Genomic DNA, 26,822 nt, shown 5'->3' with positions numbered 1-26,822 from the left:
AACGACAGAAAGCCACACACAAACAGTACTTAGAGCATATAAAAGTCAAGATTGTGTGGTCTCCACCTCTACTGCCCTTTTGGGACCCAGCATGCTGCTAAGGCTCTCCCACAGGTCCCCAGACAGTGTGGACAGATACAGACAGATCCCTGTCTGTAACTGCTCCTCCTGGCTCTCCTCGGCTGCAGGCTCTGGAGGAGAAGACCGAGCTAGCAGTGACAGACCCACTGCTCTGTGTTTGGAGCCCCCCAGGACCCAGGTGGTCAGAGAATGCCCAGAATGCTCAAGTTCCCTGGCAGCTGGGCAGGAGTGGGTGGTGATGGTGCTCCCCTGTGCTGCAGGCTCTTCGATGTCGGGGGCCAGCGGTCAGAGCGCAAGAAGTGGATCCACTGCTTTGAGGACGTCACAGCGATCATCTTCTGCGTGGCGCTCAGTGGCTACGACCAGGTGCTCCATGAAGACGAAACCACGGTGAGTCTGAGTGGGTCCTGGAGGCCCCAGCAGCTCTGTGTGGGACACTGCACAGCCATCAGCTCCTCAGAGATCACCGAATGCTCCCTGGGGTGCTGCACTAATGTGCTCTTGTCCCCTTGGCTCTGAAATCCTGGGGAGAGCTCTCCTCCTTCACCTTCTTTGGTACCAAGTCTGCATACCCAGGTAATGCTTCCTTACACTGGTAAAGGCAAAGGGTTTGCTTCTCCTGTCTAGCCAGCCTGTGTTCTCAAAATGCATTACAGGAACCCATTACCAGCAAGAGGATAGAGCTGGGTGTGTCCCTGTTTATACAGGGAAGCAGTCAGGCCGTGGTGCAGAGGTGCAGGACAGCAGTGCACGCCTGCCCAGCAATGTAACCTATTTCCACAGGCTACAGAAATTCGTTTTCCTTAGTGGGAATGGAACTGTTTAAGTCCTCAGGTAATTTGCTCTAGGAGAGATTTTATGACTTCCCACTGTGACATTAGGCTCAAAATACCATCTGGAAATAAAGCTGGTAAGAAACTGTGTGCTCCCTGGCATTAGAGTGCAATTAATACAAGTGAATTGAATATACAAAAAAGGATGCAGTAAGACTCATTGCTGTATTCTGACCATTCATTCAGTATGATGGGGATGCATGATGTTTTTGGGACTAATGACAACTGCTGTGGGCAGTTACATTTCTCTAATGAAAAGGAATTGGAGGCCATACTCAGACTCAGTAATGATTTCATCGGTGCCCAATCTGCAGTAGCAGCATGGAGTGCTTGCTCCTGCCAGCTCTGTCTTTCTGAGGCTTTTTATTCTCCTGCTGGAAAAGATGTCAGGCTTGCAGAAAGCTGTGGATGAGGATGGAATCAAGGGAAATATTGCTGTTAAGGGACATTTGTCCTGTCCCAAAAAGACTAGGGGGACTGTGGTTTGTAGCTTCTGAGCCAGGTTTACGAGCTCTTGCAAACTCTTTGATGAAATCATCTGGTTGTTTGAATCATATTGATGCCAGAATTCTGGATGATATTAACATTACCATTCACAGAACTGGTAACAGCATGAAGCTGTGTCAAGAAGTTTAGACTGGAAATCAGGAAAGGTTCCTCACCCAGAGTGTGGTCAGGCACTGGAACAGGCTCACCAGTGAAGTGGTCACAGCACCAAGCCTGAGGAGTTCAAGAAGCATTTTGACAATGCTCTCAGGCACATGTGGTGACTCTTGGGGTTGTTCTGTGCAGAACCAGGAGTTGGATTGGATGGTGTTTGTGATTCTGTGATCATGACTGTGTCTCCCTCCAGACTGACTAAGACACACTCTACATCCTGTCATGTCCACTTATTTATAATCCCCAGTTGTCTCCTCCCTCTGACCCTGGCCCTGATATGTTGAAGGATGCTCAGCCCTGTAGGATTTACTGGGAAGGAACCAAAATCTCCTGACATGATTTGAAAAATCCAGCCATTACCTCAACACTATAGAGCTCTGCAGCTGGGCAGCAAAATCAGCCAGGAGACACAGAAGAACACAGAGGGAGAGGGAAGGTCCAGGAGCAGGGAGCAAAGCTGTGATCTGAGTAGAGAACAAGGTACTTGGGGTAAGGATAGCTTGGACTGTGACACCCAAATTATGAAGCCAAAGGCAGCTTTTAATACAGGTCACCTTTGGGTGCCCATCTACACACGTCAGAGGCTGTGATTCAAAGCCATGGAGCACAAAATGGAATGGCCTGAATGCCACTGCCATTTTTTAAATGTCAGCCTTTACTCTGCTCCTCTGAACTGGAGGTTAGAGCATCTCTCCTGGGGAGAGCCCTGCCAGTGATTGTCCCCAGAGCCAGCTCAGCCTGCCCCCTGAAGTGCCACGCTGCAGAAACGGGGAATTATGCATCTCCAAGTTTCCCTTTGCAGCAGGAGAGCAGCCTGGTGCAGCTCTGGCACAGCACTGACATTTGCTTGCTATTTCAGTCCCTGTTCACAGCACATTTTGGGGGATGCTGAGCAACAGGAGGGCAGAGGCAGCTGCTGCTCATTTACACATTCGGCGTAAGCGGCGAAAGCATTCGGCATCGCCAGGACGCCCCTGCCTAACCCAGATAAACAGCCCTGAGCAAGGCCAGTGCACAGGAAACAACACTGGGGTTGGATCTTGCCTGCCCTATTGTATCCCCATCACAAATGGCAGGTGGAAAACGGGGCACCCACAGACCCTGGCCCCTCCCAGGTGATTTGAAGGAGAAGCAAACCCTTCCCCCAAGCGTTTGCCCCCTCCTTGGCAATGTGGTGCCTCCCCAGAAGCCCAGCAGTGGAGCAGCATCTCCTCCTCAGTCAGCTGATTTGCTGCCTGCATCCGTCACATCTGCCGGCTTGCATGACGTCAATCAGCTTCTATTGCTTCTCACTTGGAAAACACAAAGAGGAGGCAGCTGAGAAAGTGAGCTGGATGCTGCTCCTCCAGCTTCATTTTTTAGAGACACTTACTACACTGGCAGCTGTGTTGAGCCACTGAAGGTTTGGGGGCTGTACAGATGTCTCCATGAGTATGAAAGGACTTGGAGAGAGCTTTCATTGCTGGCATGGAGCCATGAGAGGGAAAGAACCTGACTGCATATCATGGTCCAAAAAACCCCTTCCAAATCTGTGTGCATGTAAAGAATGACTTTTCCTCCTGCACTCAGCACCGTGTTGTCAACGAGCACAAGATTTCACAGGTGCTTTTTGCACTTCTGTAAGTCAAACCACACTTCAGGTGGAGAAAACTGCATTTCAGATGCAGTCAGCATCACATGGACCAGGAACAGGCTCACCTTGGTAAGCTCCAGGTGGGACAAGTGTAGGGTCAGCTTATGTCACTGAAAAAAGCTCACAAACAGGTTTATTGTGAATCCTTTCCAAAGAGCTGGTTAAACAAGGCTGGGTGAAGCACTCTCTGACCTGTCCCTGCCCTTAAAATTCAAACACAGCTCTGTGCTTGTAAAGTTGTTTTGTGGGTTATTGTGCTCTTTGTTTTAAAAGACTGAGCACCCATCCTCCAGCAGCAGCTAAAACAAAATCGTTGTGTTTGAAGCTGTCCCTGCTTCTTAAGGGCAGGCAGGCTTTTATAAGGGATGTATTTTCTCTCTAATTCCCTGTTACAAAGAGCCACAGCAGGAGTCGAGGAAAGCAAGTGCTCCCCTAGGTCCAGATCAGAAAGACATAAACAAAATAAAGAAAACTTTCTGCATCTGTGATTTTTAGGCCCTTACACCCATAAAGATCACACTTTTCACAGAAACTCCCAGTACTGCTGAATCCAACTTCTCCCGTTGCTTCCAACACATTATGCTGCTGTTGGCAAATCCAAACTGTGTCCCTGAGTGCCCAGCTCCCAGGGGAGAGGAACAAGGCATGAGAGGGATTCAAGCAATGCCTTCAGCAGCCCCATTGCTGCCAGCCACAGCCCAAGCCAGAGCTCACGTGGCAGAGTGGTACCCTCTGCCCAGCCCATCCAACACACAAGGCACTGCCCTCAAGGAATTACACCTGCCTGTGCCTTTACCAAGTCCTTCACAAGGACCTGCCAGGCTCTGCCATATTTGTACACAGGGGGAACATCCTGCTTTAACTGGCAGAACACCTCCCTGGATTATGTCTTTGCATAACAAGGCTGTTTCATCTCATTTGTGGCTGATCTTTTTGTTTCATAAGCTGAAGTTACAGAAGGAAAAGCCTCAGCTCTGTAATCTGGGAAGAGGGACAGTCATATCACTCAGTAAAACTAGTGATTCACAAAGGTAGATTTCCATTGTTCTTTCTAAATAGAATTCCTATTGGAATTTTTTTTTAAAACAGCAATGGAATGGGACCTGCCATGGGAATGAAACTACCCTCTGGTTTTTACCTTGCAAATTCAAAGGAGTCATGACAAGAGAGGAAGATGTTGATGCTGCACATTGCTGCCTCTGAAGCTAAAATATTTAGGTCAACCATATCTAGGCAAGACATGCAAGCATTGTTTGTGTCCCTGTTGCTGAGGATGGGATGGGTGGGAGGCTCTGTGCTGGTAACCCTTGGTCCATTAGTGTTGGCCTCTTGGTTTGTATCACGCTGCATGACCTGGTTACTGTGCTCTCTCTGCTGTCATTGGACAAGGAAAATGGAATTGCAGTGCTCAGAAATTGCCTTAGGAGTGACAAAGCAAGCCAAAGTGGCTTGCACATCTTAGGAAATATAAGCAGGAGGGAGAATATGGAGTTGCTGTGCTTAGGATAACCATCAGTGTCCTTACAGTTCATGTGACAGCTAGCACTTAATCACCAAGGAAAACAGAAAATATTGAATCAACTGGGTGTTGCAGAAAACGCCAGGTCTCCTCCCATGCTCTGGTAAAAAAAATATGGTTTTTGTAAGAGTGTTTCTGCCTGGGCAGAGTCTTGACTGCAGCATCTTTCTCCCTCATGCTGAGTGAAAAGCTGTTTGCTCTTCACATCAGTGATGGCTGTGCAATGACATCTGATCTCAGCTATGAGCAATTCTGTCTCTTGTCCTGTACAGAAGTTAACTGGACTTTGAATATGCATGGGTGAGTGGTTACATGGCTGTTGGAGCTGCTTTTCTTGTTGGGGTATGAAATATTTGCCAGTGTAAGGATTTAAAATACCAATTTTGAAATAGGAAGTAACATTAAGAAATCAATGTCTGAAGAGCTCTTCCCTTAATAAGAGACCCAACGTAAAGTGAGAAAAAGCAGCATGATGGGTCCAAAAGCAGGTAAAATCATTTGTGTCACTGCATCTAAAAGTATGAGGAGTGCAATCTTTAGTGCCTCCTAGCAGAATAGGCACATCTGCTCCATCACAGCAGAAAGGGGCCCCAGCCAAGTTCTAAGGGACTAAACTGATCTTCCACTGTGGATTTACTGGGAGGAGGGGGATTATATGGGGGATTTAACTTCTTATTCCTCCTTTAGCAGCAGTCTGTCCTTTTACATATGGTACCCAGACACTACTTCCTCATCCTTGCCTCTGTACCTGGGTCTGCCTGAGCTGTTGCAGGGCTCCTACAAACATCTATTGAACTAGTAACAGTTGGGGAGGGAAAGGAAAGGGAGATAGTGAGGAGTCCTGATGCTAGCCAGCACCAGGGCAGCTTCTGTCCATGCATGGGCTCCCAGAAGCCCTTCTGAGATGCAACAACATTTCCCATATGACATCCAGGAATGACAACAGAAGCATCCGTGCCTGCTCACCAGAATATTGCTCTGCACCTTTGCCACACACAGAAAGCAATTTATGGCTATTGAATAATGTCATCTTCTGGCTTTGGAATAATGTCATCTTCTCTTTAGTATGGGGAAGGAAAAGGTGGATTTTAAGACCAAAACATTTCCCACATAAATAACGATGAGTGGCAGAGTAGTTCATTATGTTTACTTGTCTGATTGGCAAAGCTGGAGAGAAAATCAACATGGAGAGATCAGAAAGCCAGGTCAGACAGCCTTAGGAAGCTTTGGACCTTGTTTCTGGAATCTGAAAGGAATAGAGGTCATTCAGTGTAACCCTTATGTGCTGTGGGGTGTATTGGTTTGTGCTGTGTGTATATGATTCTGTGATTCTATATTCTGGTTACCACTGAACACTAATAGTCACTGTTTGTTGGGAAAACAGCCTCGTCTCCTAACGTGCACTAATGCAAATTTATCAAACTGGATCAGAGAAGTAGGAGGACTTCTTTAGGATCCTTACCTAGTCATACAATTACAGAAAAGTTGGCTTCACCTAACCATGAAGCCAGCTCAGAAGTCCCCAGCTTCTGTTTCTTAGACAAACTCATTGTCACCCGTGGTGCTCCCCATGCCATGGAGAGCAGTTTCACCCTTCTGCTCTCCACCAGGGCTGTGCAGTGTGGCGGCCGTGGCACGAGGCTGCCCAGGTGTTTGATGGCTGCTGTGCATGAGCTGTGGGTTTAGCCCACGAGCAGCATTCCCATATTTCTCCACACTTTAATTTAAATCAGCAAGAATTATAAAAATGTCATTTAAAATGTTCTGTGAGGGACTTTGCTTTAAAAAATGGTCAACTGTATTCACTTTCTGTTCCCCTGACCACGTTCCACTTCATTCTCTCCTCCCAAAGGCTTTGGGTATCCAAGGATCTCCTGCACAAAACTTTTGTACACCAGGTTTCCATGTGGTTACAATTTTGGCACCACAAGTAGCAAAGGGGAGCATTGCTTCAGGGACTCCCACAGCAGCCAGTACCAAATGGGTTAGCAAAAACCAGCCCACAGGCACAGGGTGATCCAGATAAGCAACGTGTTGCAACTGAGACCCAATGAGCAAATGCATTTTTACGTTTGTGTGTGATCGCGTCGTCCCCGTGTGTCGATACAAACGGTGAGGAAATGTGTGGTCATTCAAGACAAGGCACAGCAAATCCCATGTGTCCTGTTTCACTCTGGGCTGAATCAGATGTTTCTTTCATCCGTGGAGCTTCTTCTATCTATATAAAACATTCAGTAGACTCTAAAACATATCAATGAAAAGGAATGTGTTAATCAGTGAAGTGCTGGGCTCAGCTTTATGCCAGCACAGGTGTGAAACGGAGTGGGAGAGGGGTGAAGGCCCCCAGCTGACTCATGTACCACTCCACATTCCCAAATCCAGGGCTGGGGGGAACAGGACATGCTGCACCCACCCCAAAAACCCTCCCGTGCAGCCCTGTTCTCTCCAGTGTCCCTGTGGTGATGGCTGTCACTGGTTTCTTACGCGCACTGGCGGGTTTGGGGAGCGCAGCCCCAAGGAGATCCCGCTGGAAAAGCCGAGGAGCCGGTCTGGTCTGTACCATGCTTTGCCTTTGATAACCCCTGACTCTTGGGTGTGCTTCATCCTCACCGCGCCTGCTCTCTGCGCTGCCCGGCTCCCGGCTAGAGACGGCCACGCGACCGGCGTGCGCGCTCCGGCGTCGGCCTCGGCGCCAAACGTCGCCAGCCTCGGCACCTCCACAGCTTTTCCTCGGCCGTCTGACCTTATCTAGCCAAACAAAGGCCAAAAAATGAGCATTTGAGAGACCAACCAAATTTGGCAGGTATGAAGCTTCTATTGAACTGAGAAAAAAAAAAAAAAAAAGAAAAACCGAATTGGGAGTTGAAAGCAGCGGGGAACATGACACTTGGTTGACTTTGCCGTGAGCTCTTTCCACCACCATAAACTCATGTGGCGGACTTTGCAACTCTCTAACTGGTCTGGTTTTTCCATTCTTCTTATCTCTCTCCTTTTCTGTGTCCTTTTTTGCATGACCTATAACCAAAAAGCTGACTTCTTGTTGTGCGTACATTTGGATGTATGGCTCTTCTGCTAATCATCTTCTAGAGGCATGAGCTAACATCAGTGGTAGCTGCCTGACTTCTAGTCTGGTTGTTCTTAGATGTTCTTTGTTATGTTTTTCCTTTTTATACTATTTTCTCTTCCTTTTTCACTTTTTTCTTCTTTGCAAGACACTTTCTGTTGAGCCATCTTCCAAGACAACTAAAACCAAAAAGTTTAAAAATTAAAAGCGCAACAACAGAAAACACTAAACAAAATAACAAAACCAGTCAAAGGTCACGGCAAGGTCATTTCCAAAATTATGTCACCTTGATGTCTGCTTCCAACTCTAGATTAATTCAAGGATCTACCAGTCCTTGGTTAATGTAACCAGTTGTGTGCCGCACACATTCAAGAAAGTGGAAAAAACATTTTAGAAAAATTATTGAAAACATTTTAGAAAATATGCATGAGCTACACCAACACATAAATCTGATCAAAGGGCAAAAATAATTCTCCATCCATGCATGGTGCATGATGATTTCTATGAGCTGGAATCCTGTAAATTAATGTTATGCAAAATCAAAACAGCTCTGTATTGTCAAATGCCCTTAAGTTACTAATTGTATGTCAAATGTAACAGGGATTGCATCTGTGTATGTACATGTTCAGCTGTATGTATACATAAATTTATTATGTATATTGTAGATTTTCTTTTTTGTTGCTTTCCTCCTTAATTTAGTTGTTTTAGATTTCCCTACGTGTTGAACATCCCTGGGTCGCTGGCTTTGGGCTGATGTGATCTTTCCTTTCTATTGCAGAACCGCATGCACGAGTCTCTGAAGCTTTTTGACAGCATCTGCAACAACAAGTGGTTCACAGATACATCTATCATCCTGTTTCTAAACAAGAAGGACATATTTGAGGAAAAAATTAAGAAATCTCCACTGAGTATCTGCTTTCCTGAGTACACAGGTAATGAGAAATGTGGCTCTAAAGGAGTGTTTAGCAAAGGGCCCACGGAGCTCTCCCCAGCCAGGCTGATGCTGTAGTGTATCACAGGCAACAAGGCTAAAGATGCAGAGCTACAGCTCCCATTGGCTTCACTACAGGTTTTACTTCAGTAAGTGCCAAAGCATCAGCCCCACCATGGTCCACTTAAAGCAGGAGGATGACTTGACCACCACTAGGGTGGGCCACCACCACTGATTCAGGTGTGTGATCTACTCCTCACCAATGGGTTTGATGCCAAGGCAGCACCTGCAGGTCTGGGGCCACTGTGCACTCCCCAAACCCGTGTGCAGTGGTTCCCTGTGTCACACAGGATCATGAACCTTCTTGCAGGTCTCTCAGAAAGGTGCAGTGAGTGTAACCATTGTAAATGGGTGGCAGGAGACCAACACACAGGGTTTGTTACGCTGTCCTCAGCTGGAGTACAGCTTTGTTCTTTCATACCCAGCCATGCTCCCTTATGGCCACAGAAAGAATCCCTCAGCAGTTCCTGGCCACTTTCTCCACTTCCAGGCACTGCAGGGCTGTAGGATCATCATGATCCTGGAAACATTCATGTCCAGGCTGGATGGGGCTCTCAGCAACCTGATCTGGTTGTTCCTGCTTACTGCAGAGGGGTTAGATTAGATGACCTTTAAAGATCCCTTCCAACCCAAACCATTCTATGATTCCATGATCAGCCCTCCAGTATGCAGACAGGAGGTCTCACAGCTTGCCTGCTTCAGCTCAAGCAATACATTTTCATCACAACAGTTGAAGAATCCCCAGTTTTGCTCTCAGGTTTGCCAGTCAAGCATCTGGACATGAAAACACTTCCAGTTAAATGCAGGTAGAAAACAAGGTGTTTCATATTTGATCTTCCCACACCTCTTAGCCCATAATACAGGCAGAGGAGAGCCACAGTGAGCCATGCCCTGAGCTTGGCTGGGGAGAAGGAGGCCTTGGTGATCCGTGGAGCTGAGAGCAGGAGCTCTGGGATGGGCAGTGTGCGAGAACCCCCTGCCCCTGCTGCCTGCCTGGCATCTGACCCGCTAATGATGGGAATCCATCACCCATGCAAAGGCTGCAGCTGCACCCTGCTGCTTCCCTCTGCATCTCCCAGCTTCCACAAACCCTCATTACCATTCTGAGATGGCACAAAAATAAACTTTCATCGTCATGAATTATTTAAACTCACCGGAGACATCCAGATGAATCAAGCCGACAGACAGAGAAGCCAATCTCTTTGTCAGGAAACACAGTTGTGAACCAGGAGCACCAGGAGTGTCACGGTTCTGGGCAGGCCAACAAATTATTAACCAGAGCTTCTTATCTCTGAGCACTTGATTTTCCATTGTGAATAGACAAAAGTGATCCCTCGTTGCTGCTTTGGGCTGAATGGTCTGTGGCCGTGGAGCTGAACAACTCCAGCTGAATTCAGAACATCTGCAGGCTTCCTCTCCAGGGAAGATTTTGGTGTTTGTCACACCAGCATATTTCAGCCATCTAGTCATCTGCTTGGTCCAGACAGAACCTACATATTCCCAACATATTTGTCTGAAAAGATCTAATCATGGAAATTTTAGTCTTTACAGCTGAGCTCACAATAATGCCTACCCCAAATTTTCCTGGTTGCAAATTAGATTGCTGCTTTTGATGGCTTGTAGAGCAGCTCATCATCATCTTCTTTATAGCAGTGCTTGTCTATACTGGATGGTTTCTGTCATGCCTCTTCCCTTCCCTTTTCTCAGTGAAGCAAACCTTCACCTCTCACTCCTTCCTGATCACATTTTGTAGATCTTTGCCCCTGGTTTTGTAGATCTTCACCGCTGTCTCCCAGAAACCTCAGTCTGAAATAACATTCTCACAGAACCCCTGATGTCAGAGAGACAGAACAAGAAGGAATGTGATTTCATTTATTCCTTCCCAAGCTATCCCAGCCCAAGAGAGAATTTCAGTGGGAGAGGCAGACATGGAGCCAAGCTCTTGGCTGATTAAACAGAGGAAAACAAAGCTTCTGTCTGGAGCACTTCAGCCACAGGTGAACCAAACCAATCTTCCCCAAGTCTCAGGGCACCCCAAAGGTGCTGTAAATCCCTTCAGGATGGTTTTCTGGAAGCTCCCAATAACAGAGACCCTTAATAGATCTCCTGTCTCTCTTGTGTCATCAGAGAGGGCAGGAAGTCTGACTGCTGAAAGTCCCTTTACTGATCCAACAGGGATCTGAGGTGAGGAGTTATCTCACCCCCAGGTGTTCAGCAATGCTGTTATGAGTTAGCTGTGCTAACATTCAGCCCAGGCCTTAGACCCAAGCACACACTTCAGTCTGCTCACCCCTGCTTTGCTGGCCACAGCCCACAGGATGAAACCCTCGTGGCCTCATGAAAAAGCAACATTATTAGAATGTTGCCCTGGAGTTAAAAAGAATTATTTTATAAAAGCCTATAAACTGAACAAGCAGACTTTCAACATCACAAGTAGGTTCCACAAAATGCTTTTAATGAAATGAAATTTCTGATGTCCATTAGTTCTGCTGACAGGGAATTATTAGAAGACTGCATCCACAAATTTGCCTGCTGTTTTCTGGAGCACTATTTCCATCCCCTTAATTCACTCATGCTTTTAACTAATCCACAATACTTAGTAAAGCAGCAGCAGAATCCACAGCTTGATTTAAACCAAGCTAGCATTAGTGATTCCCTGCTCTCCTAGACAGAATCAAGCATCTAAATCCTCATGTGTTTGAACAACCAACTTCCTGTTCATAAAATAACCTCCTGCTTGTGCTCAGCATGTGGAACTGATTCTTTACACAGCTCTCCATGCAGGAATCTGCTCCCAGAAAAAACTTTGCTTCTCTTACTTCATGCTTATTCTCAAGTCCCATGATCTTTATGAATTTGTGTCTTTCCCTAGCAGTGCATGTGTGTGCAAGTGGGATTTCTCTGAGCAGCTTCCACCACAGCACATCTCCAGCCCCAGTGAGCTTCTCTCTAGCAAACAACAGCATTTCCCATCAGTAGAGCATCATGGAGAGAAAGGCACCCAAAAGCAGGAACAGTTTTACTGCTGTGAAGCCTTTTGGGGGTAGGCAGTGCCTGGCAGTGCCAGCCAGAGCCTTCATCAGCCTTAAGGAGGTGCCCAAAAGGAGCTGTGTGTGTGAGCAGGGTCAGAGCTGGCCAGGAGAAAGGATCTACTCGTTTGCACTACTTCTAAATTTTTAACACAAAATTTGAGGGTTAATCAGGTTTGGTACAGATATTTCTATATATCAAAATAAGAAACTCATCAAAGTGTGATTTTAGTCATGGCTGTAGCAGAGAGTACTGCAATCCTAATTCTTTTTAAAAAGGGACATCGTGTATCAGTCTTTTTGTTGGGATTTGGGGTTTTTTTTGAGAAAAGCCCATTTTGCCCTGTAACAGAGGCTGGATCTTTTAATGTCCTTTTCTCTTAATGACTTAGGGAAAGGAGGGCACAGCTACCAATACTGCCCTCAATTCATGTTAACTCTTCCATCAAAAACTGAAGCTTTAATTTAAAAAAAAAATCTTAAAAAGGAAAAAAGCTAAGCCTTTTCCCTAGGTCAAGCACTTACTGCATTTCTTCTATTTTTTGTCACCACGATGTGGAATTTCTTCCATCATAGCCTGTTTAACACTCAGCTCCCTCATCTATTTCATCTCTATAAACAGCAACTCAGAATAAAAATACAGCTGAGCTGACAGTCAGGGAGCATCTCCTGCCTGGCAGCAATCCTGGCTGGTAGCGGTGCCCATCCCCGAGATGGAGAGAGGGCACCTGGGCTGCAGCAGCTCCCCGCACCCCACAGGGGCTGTTTGCAGGCACCCTGCAGGCTCCAGGTGATGGGGTTGCTTTAACCCTCTGTTTCTCCTTTCCCTGGCTCTCTGCAGGCCCCAACGCTTTCACAGAGGCAGTGGCGTACATCCAGAGCCAGTACGAGAGCAAGAACAAGTCGGCCAACAAGGAGATCTACACTCACATCACCTGCGCCACCGACACCAACAACATCCAGTTCGTGTTCGACGCCGTCACGGACGTCATCATCGCCAACAACCTGCGGGGGTGTGGACTCTACTGAAGGCCCTCCTCCTCCTCTTCCTCCTCTTCCTCCTCCTCCTCCTCTCCTGGCACCGCCCGGAGCATCCTGCGCTCCCGCGGACAGGTCCTCCCTTTCCTTGGTTTTTCCTCCTCAGAAGATGACAAGGAAGAAATGCATAATTCCCTCCTCCTGTCCCAGAAAACTCTGCAGCAGCAAGTTCTGCTTTCCCCAGACCCATTTTATTTTATTTTGGTTCATTTTTTGGTTCATTCCCTCGCTGCCCCATTCTACTCCTCCGTTCCAATTCACAGTGTTGTGCAGGGAGCTAACGCATTTCCCACGAAGTGCATTTCAACTGCCAAAAGACAAAAATACTTCAATTTTAAAGAGAGAAAAAAATCAAAGCCTTAAAATACTGGTCAGGAACAGTGTAGTTTGGAACCAAAATTTCTATTTTGCCTTGAAAATTAAGGGATATTGTTCATTCTCCTGGTTATTTGCCTTTTTTTAAAAACGCTACTCCTTTGGGAAGTGCTAAATACAACCTGACCATTTTGAGGGTACCTTACAGCTCCAGTTCTGACCCCAGAGCTGGAGGGTTTGGTGTTAAATGCAGCTACCATAGCTTGGATTTGTACATTCTCCTTTTTTCCAGACAGCTATTTGAACAAGTAAAACAGCCATATCGAGTTCTGCTGGTGTCTGAGTAACAGGGACACAGTAACAAAGCCTACTAAGCCTTGTCTAAAAGCATTCATTACTGGTAGCAGTTTTACCTCAAGTTTTTCAAAATTAATGATAAAATTTATCTAGTGGTTGCTGTAACCCATTTCTGAGGCACTTCCATGGGGGCCATGGAGGCACTGGGCTGGGATCTCTGGAGTGTAGGCAGTGAAGATGCCCCAGGAATGGTGTCCTGATGGAGGCTCAACACTCAGCGGCATCCTGACAAGGAATCCAGCCTGGGGACCTTTCCCACAGCACCTCCCAGCTTTAGTGATTCAGCAGAGGTGGTGCTCCTGCAAACACACAGCATCACTTTCCAAACTTCAGCCTTGAAATGCTGAGGAATAAAAAATATTTAGCCCTGTCTTCTTGTAGGGAGAGTCTGAACATCAGGTGTCTGAGATGGGAAAGGTGCTCTGAGAAAACTCCCCATGCTTGGGCAGCAGCAAAGTGTGCAAAAACCTTATGGCCCTTCACTGCCCTCTGGGCATCTGAACCCCTTGAGAAGCACAACCTGGTGCTCTGAGCCTCCTTGGCTGGGCACAAGCCAGTGGCTTTCCTGTGTCACCTCCTGCCTGAGCATCCCAGAGACAGCTCCGGGGTTGGTGTCTCCGGTCAGGGCATCTCTACCAGGATTGAGATGGATGGTTAACACTGGCAAAGGAGAGCAAGTGATGGAGTAGGAAGGAAAAGTGCAAGGAAAGGAAGAAGGAAGGGCATGGGAGAGAAAGATGAGGGTAGCACCCAGCACAGCAAAACTGGGGGCTCAGAGAGGACAAATGCAGGTGGGCTGAGGTATGTGTGGCCACCACCAAGAACTCTGGGTGCTGCTGAGTCAAAGGCAGAAGGGAATGTGACAAGTGGGGTGTCACCTCTGGGGACACGGAGGGACTCTTAGAAGTCCACCCCAAAAGCCTGTTAGTTGTCTGGGTGAGACAACCACCTCTGAGGTCCCACTCAGGGCCCACCTCACCTGGGGGCAGGTGGGCAGTGTTGATCCATCCCTGCCTCTTCTCTGCCTCTCTTAGAAATCCATTATTGTGAAAAACATGAATCTTTGCAGGCTGGCCAGAAGTTCAACTGTTCTCTCTTGGGAGCCTGAGCTAGGAGTGGCTTTCAGGTCTCAGGAGGTCTCCTCAGGGCTGTGGTTGAGAGGGACAATATCTCTTCTCACTGTGCCCATTTAGGAGAGAGGCTGTGAGAGCAGTCCCGAGCAGCACAGCCCGAAGGGGAGGGGCCAGGTGAGAATCAGGGGCAGGAGGCAGTGACAGGAACACATATGGTGGCACAGCAGGGAGAGGACAGGGGGAGAGGCTTAGGGATGTTTTGAGAGACAAGCTGCAGAAGGGAGATGAGGCAGCTTGAGACAGCAGGAAGGATGGGAAGAGAAGGGCACCTGGGAACCAGAGGAGAGTCCCCATCAGGGGCTGTGCTCTGCCAGGGCAGTATTTGTGGGACATTTGTGACAAATCCCCAGCCAGGGATGTGAGCAAGCAGGGAAGACCTGCAGAGGAAAATGAGGTGTCTGTCACCCATCCAACCAGCTACAGCCCAGCATGGCAGGTAACTGCCAGTAACTCCTAGAGAGCATTAAATGATGCATTTGCTATTGTGCAGCAAGGACCTGCTGCTGCTCTGCTGGGCACTAACAGCAATAACACAACCCCCTGCCTCCCCTGCTCCGGCACAAGCCAGCACCCACCTTTCTCTTCACCATCTCAGCCTTAAAATGCCTCCAATGACATCAGCTCCTGCAAAGAGCTGGCCAAAACCAGGAGCTCCTCCCTGCTCCTCTCATGCCACAGCCCACCCACACAGCTGTCTGAGCCCCAGCAGGAGCATCCAGCATCCCCGTGGGTGTTGTGTCAAATCAGGGCAGGAAAACCACACATTGGTTACATTTGGTACCTACACTGTGTAACCACTGGACCCAGAGTGATGATGGCTGGTGCTGGCAGGGATGTAGGTCTTTTATTAACTCTGTAAGAAGAGTTTGGAGTTTTGGAGATGTTCTGTTCCCACCCCTTGCTGTGAATGATGTTTTAGCCAAGCAAATAAGTAACAGAAGCTGTTCCCAGGGAAGGCAGCACCACACCAAGACTTTGCGAGCTCCCAGCATAAAGCACACAGGAATATTTTGGTAAAGACAATTTAAATTAACTCCAAACTTTGCCAAATGCAGTCAAGTGGCCAGTGCTGGCTCAGTGCACTTTTACTGCTCCCCAGGCTGGATTCAGGTAACCCATTCCCAGCTTTGGGAGGTCCAAGCCCCCTCTGCTGCCCCAGCAGGTCCCTGGCACGTTGATGACCATCAACAGCTGGTGCCCCATGGAGAGAAAAGGGAGAAAAAGCAGAGGAAATGTTGCCACAAAGAGCCTCTTCTTTCATTTTCTTTGGCACATTGTGTGTCTAAAGCTTCATCTCAGCTGCTGCTGCTGACATTCCCTCCCTCACACGAGTGTCATGAGGATTCACTGACAAATGCTGGAAGCAGCCTTTGGAAGATGAAATGCTTCCAGTGTTAAACACTACTATTTCTCCTGCTTGATGGCTGTGTATAGATCTGTGTCTGCAGAGCGCCTGCCAAATCATTACTCATTGCTGGCTTCTGCATCCTCTGAAGCCCTTCCTGACAGATGTGCCTTCTGCAGGCAATCTTCTGCCCCATGCTTTTTCTAAACACCAGCAATTCTTGCAGCAGTTGCCTAAAAAGTACCTTGAAATACATTGCCTGCTTTCAAAAGCCTTTTCTTAACAGCCCCTTGTGCTTTGCAGTTGCTGTGCTCTGAATCCAGACCCTTGGAGGTCCAGAGCTGTGTTTCGTTTGCAGTCTCCACATAGCAGGGATGGTGCAACTGGTACAGCTGCATCAGAAATCCTACCAGGGCATGGAGGATAGATTTTAAAAGCACAAAATGGAAACAGCTATGTATACACCCTGCTGCCCTTCAAAGCTAATGTGGGAATTTGAAAAAAAAAAAAAAAAAAAAAAAAGTCTGTTTTGGGATGCAGAAGGTTTTAAGGTTTTTAATGACTCAGGTCACTGTTCCAGCAGCAGAAGCATCCAAAGGGTGTCAGCATTGAAAGCAGCGTTAGCAACTCGTGATGAGCTTCAGACAGCAGCAAAAAGAAAGAAGGAAGCTCCCTGTTGGCTTGCTCCATAGTCAATGAGAGGGTTGGTTGTGGAGCCATGAGACCACAAAAATGCAAATAGCTTCTTTATTTAAACAACAATTTCAATGAAACAGAGAAAGCCACACAAGAAGAGTCTTGCAGCACTGCCGGGCTGAACTGCAGAGCTCCTTGGGAGGATGCAGTGCCTGGGCTGGCTGGGAGAAGGAGCAATAACCATGCCCAGGGAAAGCACACACTGAACTGCAGCACAGGCTGCCAAAGGCAGTTGTTAATCGTGCCCGGAGAAGCCGCACACGGCCTGGTTTGCACGGGGCCGGGGCGGCGCTGCGGGAGCACCCGGCGGGGCCATCTGGCGCTGCTGAGCCCCGGCTCCGGCCCTCCCTGCACGGCCACAGCCCCACTGCCTGCCCACAAACACTCCGACTACAGCTCCCAGGAGTTCTGTACCGGAATCAGCTCCTTGCCTTCAGCCACCTTCCCTGGATGGCCGGCCAGCCTGTCCCTCCATGGAGGGGACAGAGCCTGCCGTGCCTCCTCTATCGATGTGATTTTGTTTCACAGGACGCTGAAAGTGTTAATGAGGGCAGTCTTTAATGTGCATTGAAACATATCTGGTGGGTTTAATCTATCATGGCATGAGCCCAGTGCTTGCCTGCAAGGGAACAGACCTTGTTCTCAGTCCAGGAGTGCAGTCTCCAAGAGGTCAGGATGTGACATAGGGGATGTCCTTTTGCCAGAAATCCCCATGTGCCCAGCCTCACTGTGCAGCTCAACAAGGCAGACATCACCCCTGGGGGATTTGCAGTCAGTGCTGGGAAGGGGACCAGCCCTGCACTGTTAGTTTGTGTGACATGTCCCAAGCCTTTTGTGGTCACAAAGTCTCCTGGAGCCAGGGAGAGTTGCTGAGTTCCTGGAAGAAGGCTGACCATCTGTCAAGTCAATTAGAGAAGCTTAGTTCCAGTGTGCTTGGGTGCTTTCATGGTTTGTCTTCAGGCTTCCCACCAAAAACTCCACACCCATTTCCAAGGAGACTAAAGCACTCATTAGTGATCTGACACTGGGCATGTCAAGGTCAGTAGAAGTGGTGTTACTGAGCATCACCCTGGGCATCCAGACCCATCACTCACTTGCATCTCCAGTGCACACACGAGAAAGCAGAGACGTGGTCCAAGTGGCACAAAATTGCAGACCACTGTCTCACCTCCACCTCCCTGCAGGAGAGAGCAGGCAAACAGACCCCAAGGCTCTGAGACTCGAGGGTCCTGTGTCATTCCTGAGCTCCAGCACTGACACAGGGTAATTGATGCTGACAGATGTACAAGACCTATGTAGTTATACTGAGAATGGGGCTATGGGAAGGGACTTTGCACAGGACCACTCATGCCCCAACAAGCAGCCTGTGGGATCTTTATTTGTGTGCAAACACAAGCAAGGGCAGCTCTTAAACACCAATGCCTTAGTGAGAGGAGGACCAAAGCCTCCAGCTGGCACCCTGCAGGCAGAGGGAAGGGAGCTGGATTCAGGAAACAGCCCCATCTCCCCAGGAGGGCAGCTCTGTTCACGGACACTGGGTGCAGTAGGCACAGGGAGGAGAGGCCAGGAGAGGAGGTAGAGGGGCTGGGAGCTGCCTGGATGCTCACTGCCCCGGGCCCTTTTCCACCCAGTGTCTGGGAAATTAAGACCCAGTCCTGACTGTAGTGCAGGCAAGCAGCTCCAGAGCCAAAGCTGCTGCTCCAGGTGGGGAGAAGAGATCATGGCAGGTAAAACACCATTTTCAGCAGTGCCTGAGTCTCACCAGCTTTTCCAGTGCTGGACCAACCCGGTGGCACTGGGCAAGCAGACAGGATTGTTTAAGCACCAGCCATGGCCCTGTTAATTAGCCCAGTCCCTAATTTGTGCTCCTCAGCCCTGTTCCCCCACCTCCTTTTTCCCACTTCAGCTCGACAAGGGAAGAGTGACCATCACCCTGCTGCCTCTGGGCTCCTGCTCCCCAGCACATTCCCAGAGGATCACCGGAGGCCGTCACCATTTTCCTTTTGCTGGTTCCCGCTGAATCATTTCTCCTGCATGTTTGATGGCCCAAACTGTATTAACTGTAATTTTGTACGAAGAGTGACTGTCCATTGGTTTAATAGAGCATTAGTTATTGTAATAATTTATTGGCTGTTGGTAATGTATTTATTAGTTACAAAATGTTAATAAAGTGCCAGCTCTTTTCTAGTGTGAGAGTGGTTTTATTGTGTCTCCCTTGAGCGCATCCAGCTTCTCAAACTTGTGATTTAACCTTATGGCTGCTCCACAAACACACAGCAAAACACACAGCACCAGCTGTCTGCCAGAGCCTCATCCACCTGGAAATAAGGACTCCAAAAGGATATAACCAAAGGATACTTCATTTTATGTAAGTATTTGGCAGGATTTTTTTTCCTTTGCCCACCAGAGGCAGCAGCAGGGCAGAGCATCCATGCTGTCCCACCTTTTCCTCCACCACATCAGTTACAAATCCTTCACAAGGCACAAGCTTTGCTTTTCTTTGTGTGAGCACAAAATCAGAAGATCCACTGCTGGTTCAATTCAGTAAATGGTGTCTTCTCCTCCTTGCAGTAGCACAAAACGTGGAGCATCCCTCCCTCCCTTTCAAACAATGCTTGAGCCAGTTTGTTCTTTTATGTTTAAACTAAAGATCTTCCATTATTTGGGGCATAATATAGAAGTAATGAACTTGAAGAAACCAAGAGAAAATTTTCTACAAACCTCAGCAAAGGAAAATGAACCATTGCTCCTATTGACTTCACCAAATTCCAGTGATGTGGCTTCAGCTGGACCCATCCTCAGGCAGGAATTTCCACATGGCTCATCCTGTGAATCAGACAGAACTACAGGTCAGCTTTGAGAAAAGCAAATGGCTGAGAGGGAAAGGATTTTGCTTTGTGTATTGATACTGGGGATTTTTAGAACTTTCTCCAGAACACCATCCTGCTCAGATTCTGCCTGGGTGTTCAGAACCCTGAAGTCATCAGGGTTATTTTGCCTGAATGGGAATTCTCATTTCCCTGGGCAGAAGCTTTATTTCAGCTGCTCTTCTACCAACACCATCGCTTCTTTATTTAATTAAATACATGTATGGGACAACAATGGAGATGAACAAGGAAAAGCCCATCCTGATACTCCCCATGAAAATCTCAAGACCCAGCAATTTTGCAACAAACACAAGTCAAGAAGAACCACATCCTTTGGTGGCAGTTTCTGTTTTCCCTATGAATAAAGCCTTTTTTTAATTTCAAGATAAGGATCAAATTGAAGTCCCAAGGCTTTGGAAAGCGCCTGCCTGGCATCCCCAGCTACTCTTTGTCAAGGAACCGACAGTGCAATCTCAAAGCCTTTCAAGATGAAATCAGACAGCTGCTAAATTTTGCATGCAAAAGCTACCGTTGAAGTGGAGCTAATAAAATGACTCACTAATAAAACATTCATGGAAAACTCCAAAATGTGTAATTGGGTCATCATTTCATTAGCAAACACACGTGTTCTCGGGGATTTTGGTGAGTCCAGAGCCCCCTTTTGCTGTGCCTCCAAAAAAGGGGCTGTGGGGGGATGTTTTGGGGGGGTTTTGCTGCAGAAGGGTTCCCCACCCACTGCAGAGCCTTTCCAGGAGATTTCCACAAGGCTTTTGTGAGCAGCTCTGTCCCCATGTGTGCTTGAGGCAGTCGAGCCAGAACTGGGGGACTCAGCCCCCAGCAGGGGTCACAGGGAGGGGCAGCAGCTCCAGACTTCAGCGAGCCCTGGGTCTGCACCAGGAGCTGGGTACAAACAAGGAAAGGGGCACAGGGGCTTCCTGAAACGTCCCCCAAAGCTGTCAGTGGACTAGCAGGGAATGGCTTTCTGGTGATTCTAAGAGCAAGTTAATGATGGAGAAAATGCCTGGGAGCTCTTGGAGGGCCAGATCTGTCCTGTCCAGTGGCACCTTCACACTGAGTGCATGCACCTGCATGGGAGCACCCTGCTCTGTGGGGCCCTGTGGCACCCAGTGGGGCACAGGCCAACCTCACCTCACCTCACCTCACCTCACCTCCTCCTGTTCTGCTGTCTGCTCTCCACTTCTTAAGAAACCTTGGTAGCATAGGGGAAAAATTACTGTTTATGGTTTTGTCCACATGTAAATGGAAAAAAATAAAAGGGAAAAAAAACCCGACAAAACTATAGCTTTTAGAAATTTACCCTTATGCTCCTACCAAAGTTGTTCCAAGCCTAAAGTATCCCTGGAGGACCCTGCAAGCCCAGAACTCTCAGGAGAGGTGGGAAATGGGCTGGCAGAGGCACCTGTACTGGTTACCACCATGCAGGTTACCTCCTTGGGCCACCCAGCCAGCACGGGTATTTTCAAAGCTGAGCTGATGATTTTTCCAGGGACAGGACCTGGCCCAGCCTCTGGGCCATTCCTTGGCACTGGTCTCACTACAATGACACCACTCAGGGCCAAGTACCCTTCCAGGCAGGTCCACAGGGCCACCCTGGGATGGCCAAAGCCCTTTCCATCCCACTCTCCATGCCAAGTGTGCCCAAGCTGCTGGCTGATGCTGTCTGCCCATCCTTTATTTGGGCTCTCCAAAGGATGCTTCAGGGGCACCCAGTCCCTGAAGAGAGACAGGGCCCCTTCCCTACTCCTTTGGTGAGGCAGGGGAGGAGCAAATGACTTTTTTTCTCTGCTCTTCCTTCAGGTTTCAAGTGTCTGCCCTGCTAGAGTGGCCCCACAGGGCTGTGGGGGAGGATCAGCTGCAGCCCCACACCTGCCCTGGCCTCCAAGAGGAGCACAATACCCCATTTCCTCCACCTTTGTAACCAGCTCACATTTACCACTGTCTTATTATAGAGATTTTTTTTGCTTTCTAACCATTTCAATTCACAAAAATGTTCTCCTTTCCTCTAACTCTGTCTTTGCCTTCCTCTCTCTCTTCTCTCCCTCTGTGCTCCCCTTTGCAGAACCGCATGCACGAATCTCTCATGCTCTTCGACTCCATCTGTAACAACAAATTCTTCATCGATACCTCCATCATTCTCTTCCTCAACAAGAAAGACCTATTTGCTGAGAAGATCAAGAAGTCACCTCTGACCATCTGCTTCCCTGAGTACACAGGTAGGTGCTGGGGCTGGCGCAGCACAGCTGCTGTGACACCCACCCTGCGCCACCGGGGCCGGGGGGACAGAGGGGACAGGGCGCATTTGGGGGTGCAGGAGCACTGCAAAAGCACCTTCATGAGCTGTGATGCAGCTCCAGCACCCCACTCATGGGCTGGGGCTGCGTCCTGGCTGGGGCAGTTCTTGTGGCAAAGCTGCCCGAGCAGCTGGTGGGACAGAGAGGGGGTCAAGAGAAATGGAGAGGAGATGAAATGAGCCCGGGCACAGGGAGCTGTGGGAAGAAGAGGACTTGGCAGGAGCTGACTGGCCACCACTGGAGCCATCCTGTTTGCTGGTGGTTCCTGGGAATCTCCTGTGAGAGGAGGAGCTAAGACTCAGGGTCCTCCAGGCTGCATACTCCAGGAGTGCCTTCACGCTGGGTGTGGCTGGGGGAGGAAAGAGCCCCTTGACAGCAGGAGTCTGTGGAACCTCAAGTGAATCATCCATTTGTAGTGAAAGCAACATGACTTGGGAAAAGGATAAATAACCAAGAAGATGGGCAAGAATAGATCCTTTGGAATTCTCTATGGGAAAGAAAAAAGCCAGTTTAAATTCAGACTCGAGCATCCCCTGCAGATACTGAGGTGTCTCTGAACTGTTCCACCCAGAGCACATCCATCCTGGATGCCAAACCCTGGGGACAAGGAAGTCCCCCAGCAAGATGGCACCCATTCCCCTACAGCATAAGTACACTAGCATTTCCACCGGAGGCATTCAGGCTTTTCTATCCCGAAGGCACCAGCATTTCCTCACCTGGTAGAACAATCCAGACTGTCCCACGTGCAGCTGTATGGCACAGCCAGGCCACCCCATGGAGGGGCACAGCCCGGTGGCAGCAGCCCAGCCTCCCTCTCCTTCGGCCACCCACTGCATCAGGAACGAGGGGAACCAGCGAGCTGGGAAAGGAAAATAAATCTCCAGATAATAGCAGCTCTCGCAAAGGCGATTTCAGGGGCGTAACTCAGCTTTGTGGCTTCCCGCGAGGGGCCAGCGCAGCCTCTCCCGCTGCCCTAAGCAGCTTAAGGCAATAATGCACATTTTTCGGCTCAAACATCTGGCGCCTCTCCAGCCCACCTTCCCAAAGCAAAAACTGGGAGGTTTCCCAGCCACAACACGTGTGTCCCCACACGGCTCCTGGGCCACCAGCACCACCCCAGTGCCAGGGTGAGCCCTTCAGCCAGCCCAGGCGGGGCACACGGGGGCTCAGCCCCACCGAGGGGGTACAGCTGGTGTCCATGGGTGATGCTGGGGTGGCCACCAGCTCTCCTGGCCATCCCTGCCCCTGTCTGGCTGAGGGGCCACTAGGACATTTCCCCCCCGGGCCGGGAGGACTTGTGGGGTTCCCCTGTACGGGGACATCCCTCAGGCTCGGCCAACTGGGCACAGCTGGGGAACCCTGCCCTGCCCGGGGGGACCCTGCCCTGCCCTGCCCTGCCCGGGGGGAAAGGGGAGAGGGCAGAGCAGCAACACCTGGGGAAGGAGGAGCCCTCCACAGGGCTTGGGTGTGATGTTTTCAGGGAAAATGGGGGAGAGGGGGAGCAGAAGGGTAATGGCGGTGGGAAGGACGGAGATGGGGGGAAAACGGACCCTGTTAAGGGGTGAAGGGGAGGGTGGGTGAAAATGAATAATTTTGCCCGTTTCTGTTCCAATGAAAGCTCCCCGCGAGCAGCGTGGGGGCGGGTGTGCCGGGAGGGAGGGACGCGGCCCTCAGGCCTGACCCCGCTCTGCCCGCAGGTCCCAACACCTACGAGGATGCGGCCGCCTACATCCAAGCACAATTCGAGAGCAAAAACCGCTCCCCTAACAAGGAGATTTACTGCCACATGACGTGTGCCACAGACACGAACAACATCCAGGTGGTTTTTGACGCCGTCACCGACATCATCATTGCCAACAACCTGCGGGGCTGCGGCTTGTACTGACCCCGCGCGGCGCTCAGCGACTGCTTGGGTGGCGATCCCGCCGCCAGGAGAGAAAAGAAACATAAAAATAACGGGAAAAAAAAAACAACCCCAAAGCAACCACACACAGACACACAGACACACACACGCGCGGGGAAAAAAAAAAAAGATTAAAAAAAAGAAATGAAAAAAACAGATTGAAGGAGAGAAAAAAAAAGTCATCATAATCATGCGAGTTGGTAAATAAAAAGGCATAAGGAAAAATTATATATATACGTATATATATATATAAAAAATCCACACCCACCTTTTTAGTTTGTTTTTCGAACCGCCTTGTCCCAGCAGGCTCCTCCCTCCGGCCCGCGGTGTCCCAGCCTGAGGGCGCCCCTGGCCTGTGGGGCTCTGCCCGGCCCCACCATCCCACAGCTCCCCCGTACCGGCAGGGAAAGGGGAAAGGGCAGCGCCCGGGGGCACGCCGGTTCCCCTCCCAGCAGTTATTTGACCATGGGCTGCTATATTTAATTATCATTATTATAATTCATTGTTGTGGGTTGGCTTTTTAAAATTATTATTATTTTGATTAATTTTTTTTCCAGCATGGGCAAGGCCGGGCTGCCCCTACCCCTACCTGTCCCCGGCCCCGCTGCCACCTTCAGAAACAAAAATATTTTTCTTTTCTTTATTTTTTTTCTTTTCTTTTTTTTTTTTTTTTTTTTGAAGAAGGAGGGAAAAAATTGGAAACTGCCCCCGGCCACATGTCACAGCTAAAAAAGGAAACAACAAGCAGATCTTCTCCCATTTCCCACCGTGACTGTTCGGGGGGAAGGCTGCAGTGGGGCATCCTCCTCCTGCTCCCTTCCCAGGGTTTCAGGTTGGATTTTCTGAATTCCCACCCCAATTCAGGCCAAAGCCCTCACCAGCCCGAGCCGTCGGGTTTTTCCCATTTTTTCCCTCCTGGTTTAGCAGCTCCCTGCTCCCGGTCACTGCTCACTCTCCAGGTCCGTATCCAAAAGCACAGCTCGGCCCCCCCAGCCACAGTCCCCCTCATCCCTCCTTCAGGGCCGACCAGGGACATCAGGGAGGGCTATACAAATATATATATATTTTGGTTTATTTTATTTTTTGTTTAGAGTATTTTTTTGTTTTCGTTTTGTTATTATTTTCACCTCTTTCCAGTGAATGCTTTTTTGTGCTGCTTTTCTCTCCCCCTCTCCTGCCCCAGTCCTCTCTCCCTTTTAGTGAATGGTGTTTTCTCTCTCATGTGGGGATGTTTGTGCTGCAAAATAAGAAAAAAGGGGAAAAAAAAAAGAAAAAAAACTTTAAAAAGCAAACTTAAAAAAAAAAGGCAAGAATGAAAATAATTTAAAAATTTTAAAAAACACACACAAAACCACAAAAAAATAACTTAAAAAATAATAAAAAACAAGAAAAATCGAATGTAGTGTTTACATTGAAGCCACTGTTTTCATGACCAACCCCTTGTCATTTCTACTTTGATTAGTAACCAGACGTCTTCACAGTTTCACTTTTACGAGTTACCTTTGCTGAAGAAGAGCAGTCACACCTGTTCAAAAGAAAATGAATAAATAAAGAGGAAACTTAAAAAAAGATATTATATATATATATATATAAAAAGCGCCAGGTCTTTCTAAGCCTTTCTATTACCAATCAGTGAGGTTTCTGTGATATATTACACACTGCCAATCTCTTTCTCTGACTAATGGAAAAATTCATGTGTAGCTCAATAAAGAGAATGTTTGTCTGTACCCCGGGCTCTCCCTCCCACGCCTCCGCCTCCTTCTTTCCCCCACGCCTGCCTGCCTCCTTCCAAAGAGAGGAAGAAAAAATACCAAAAATCACATTTTGGGGGGGATTTGCTGCTGGTAGCAGAGGGAGAAGGGAACTATGGATTGGTGTAAATATAGAATGGGTGTAAATCTTAAGAAAGCCATGGGTGGAAGCTCTCTGTTGCTTCCAAAGCAAAAGTGCCCCCAGGCAAGAAAAGATTTTTACTTCTTTAGGGAATGCAAAGCTAATCACCAGGGTGAGTCCTTCATTTATGGCAACATAAATCCCACAATATTCAAGTTTTTCTCCCTGAAAGTGGAAGGTTTCCCAAGAAAGTTGAGGTTTTCTCCCAGCTGCTCAGGGAGATTCGGGGTTTGTTTGGATCTTTGAGGGGTTGGGGTTCTTTTCCCAGTTGGGGTTTTTCTTGCACTCTCCTTCATCCCAGCTCCCCAGCTCCTGTGCCTGACAGCACTGGTCACCGTGACCACAGGTGGGACTCCTGGAGAGCCCCTGGGCACAGCGCTGGCACGGGGCTGGCTCTGGGCACCACACCTGACATCCATCCCTTCCTGTACCACGGGAACGCTTCCACACCCCACGGGACCCGGGATGGAGCCATAGGCGAGGTGACCCCCCGTGCCACCCGGCGTGTCCCCTGCCCAGCCCCGGGGAGGAAGGGGAAGAAGGAGGGAGGGGTGCTTGGCAGAGAGCAGCAGCAGCAGCAGCAGCAGCTCCTGACCAACACGGCTTTTCCAAGGCTCCTGCTGTTTACAGCCACCAGAAGCGTATGCTGGCACTGGGAAAGTCGATCAGGCCTCGCCTCAGATGACCTCCCTTCGCAGGGAGGCAGAGCCAGCCAAGAGGCCAGCACCGGTCCTGTGCTCCTGAGCACAAACCAGCCTTTCACGGCTCAAGTAGGTCACTGTGCAGCGCTGCCGCAGGCAAAGGTGCCATCCAGCGGCTGGCCAGGGTCCACTCCTCTGGGAGCTGCCGGGAAAAGTCAGGAGAGCAACAGAAGCCTGGAAAGAACAGCTCGAGTCTCTGAAACACCATGAGAAAACATGAGAAATCACACTACAGAAATTTACAAACAATTCCAACACTGATCAAGGTTTTATTTTTGTTTTGTTGGGTTTTTTTTTAAACAGTAAAAACAAAACAGCTGTGTTCAAAGCAAAACCAAAGATCTCAAAAAAATTTTTTGAGGTTTACTAATAGCATTGCAAGGTAAGGCTTCCCAAAGAGTTTTATTGAAATAAATTATTTTCACCTAAACATCGATGCAATTCCTCTCATT

At 48.8% G+C, this 26,822-nt stretch overlaps 1 protein-coding gene across 2 annotated transcripts in view; it reads left to right on the top strand.

The window, feature by feature from the left end:
* Positions 1-25,503, top strand: part of GNAO1 (G protein subunit alpha o1) — a 140,841-nt gene extending 115,338 nt beyond the window's left edge. The window contains exons 6-8 of one of the 2 annotated variants that reach the window (XM_054296198.1): positions 342-471; positions 21,642-21,795; positions 23,571-25,503. In XM_054296198.1, coding sequence (XP_054152173.1) covers positions 342-471; positions 21,642-21,795; positions 23,571-23,758 — 472 coding nt within the window. In that variant the 3' untranslated portion in view covers positions 23,759-25,503. Of the gene's footprint in view, positions 1-341; positions 472-8,568; positions 8,723-12,651; positions 15,517-21,641; positions 21,796-23,570 lie in introns of those variants that run through there. The other variant, XM_054296197.1, reaches the window with a different exon arrangement.
* The last annotated feature ends 1,319 nt before the right edge of the window (positions 25,504-26,822 follow it).

The sequence above is a fragment of the Melozone crissalis genome, unplaced genomic scaffold (genome assembly GCF_028551555.1).
Source record: "Melozone crissalis strain CALT ecotype California unplaced genomic scaffold, PUWL_Pcris_2 ptg000007l_1, whole genome shotgun sequence".
In the NCBI taxonomy this organism is placed as follows: domain Eukaryota; kingdom Metazoa; phylum Chordata; class Aves; order Passeriformes; family Passerellidae; genus Melozone; species Melozone crissalis.
The sequence above is the reverse complement of the archived record's forward strand: the minus strand, read 5'-3'. Positions and strand labels throughout refer to the sequence as shown.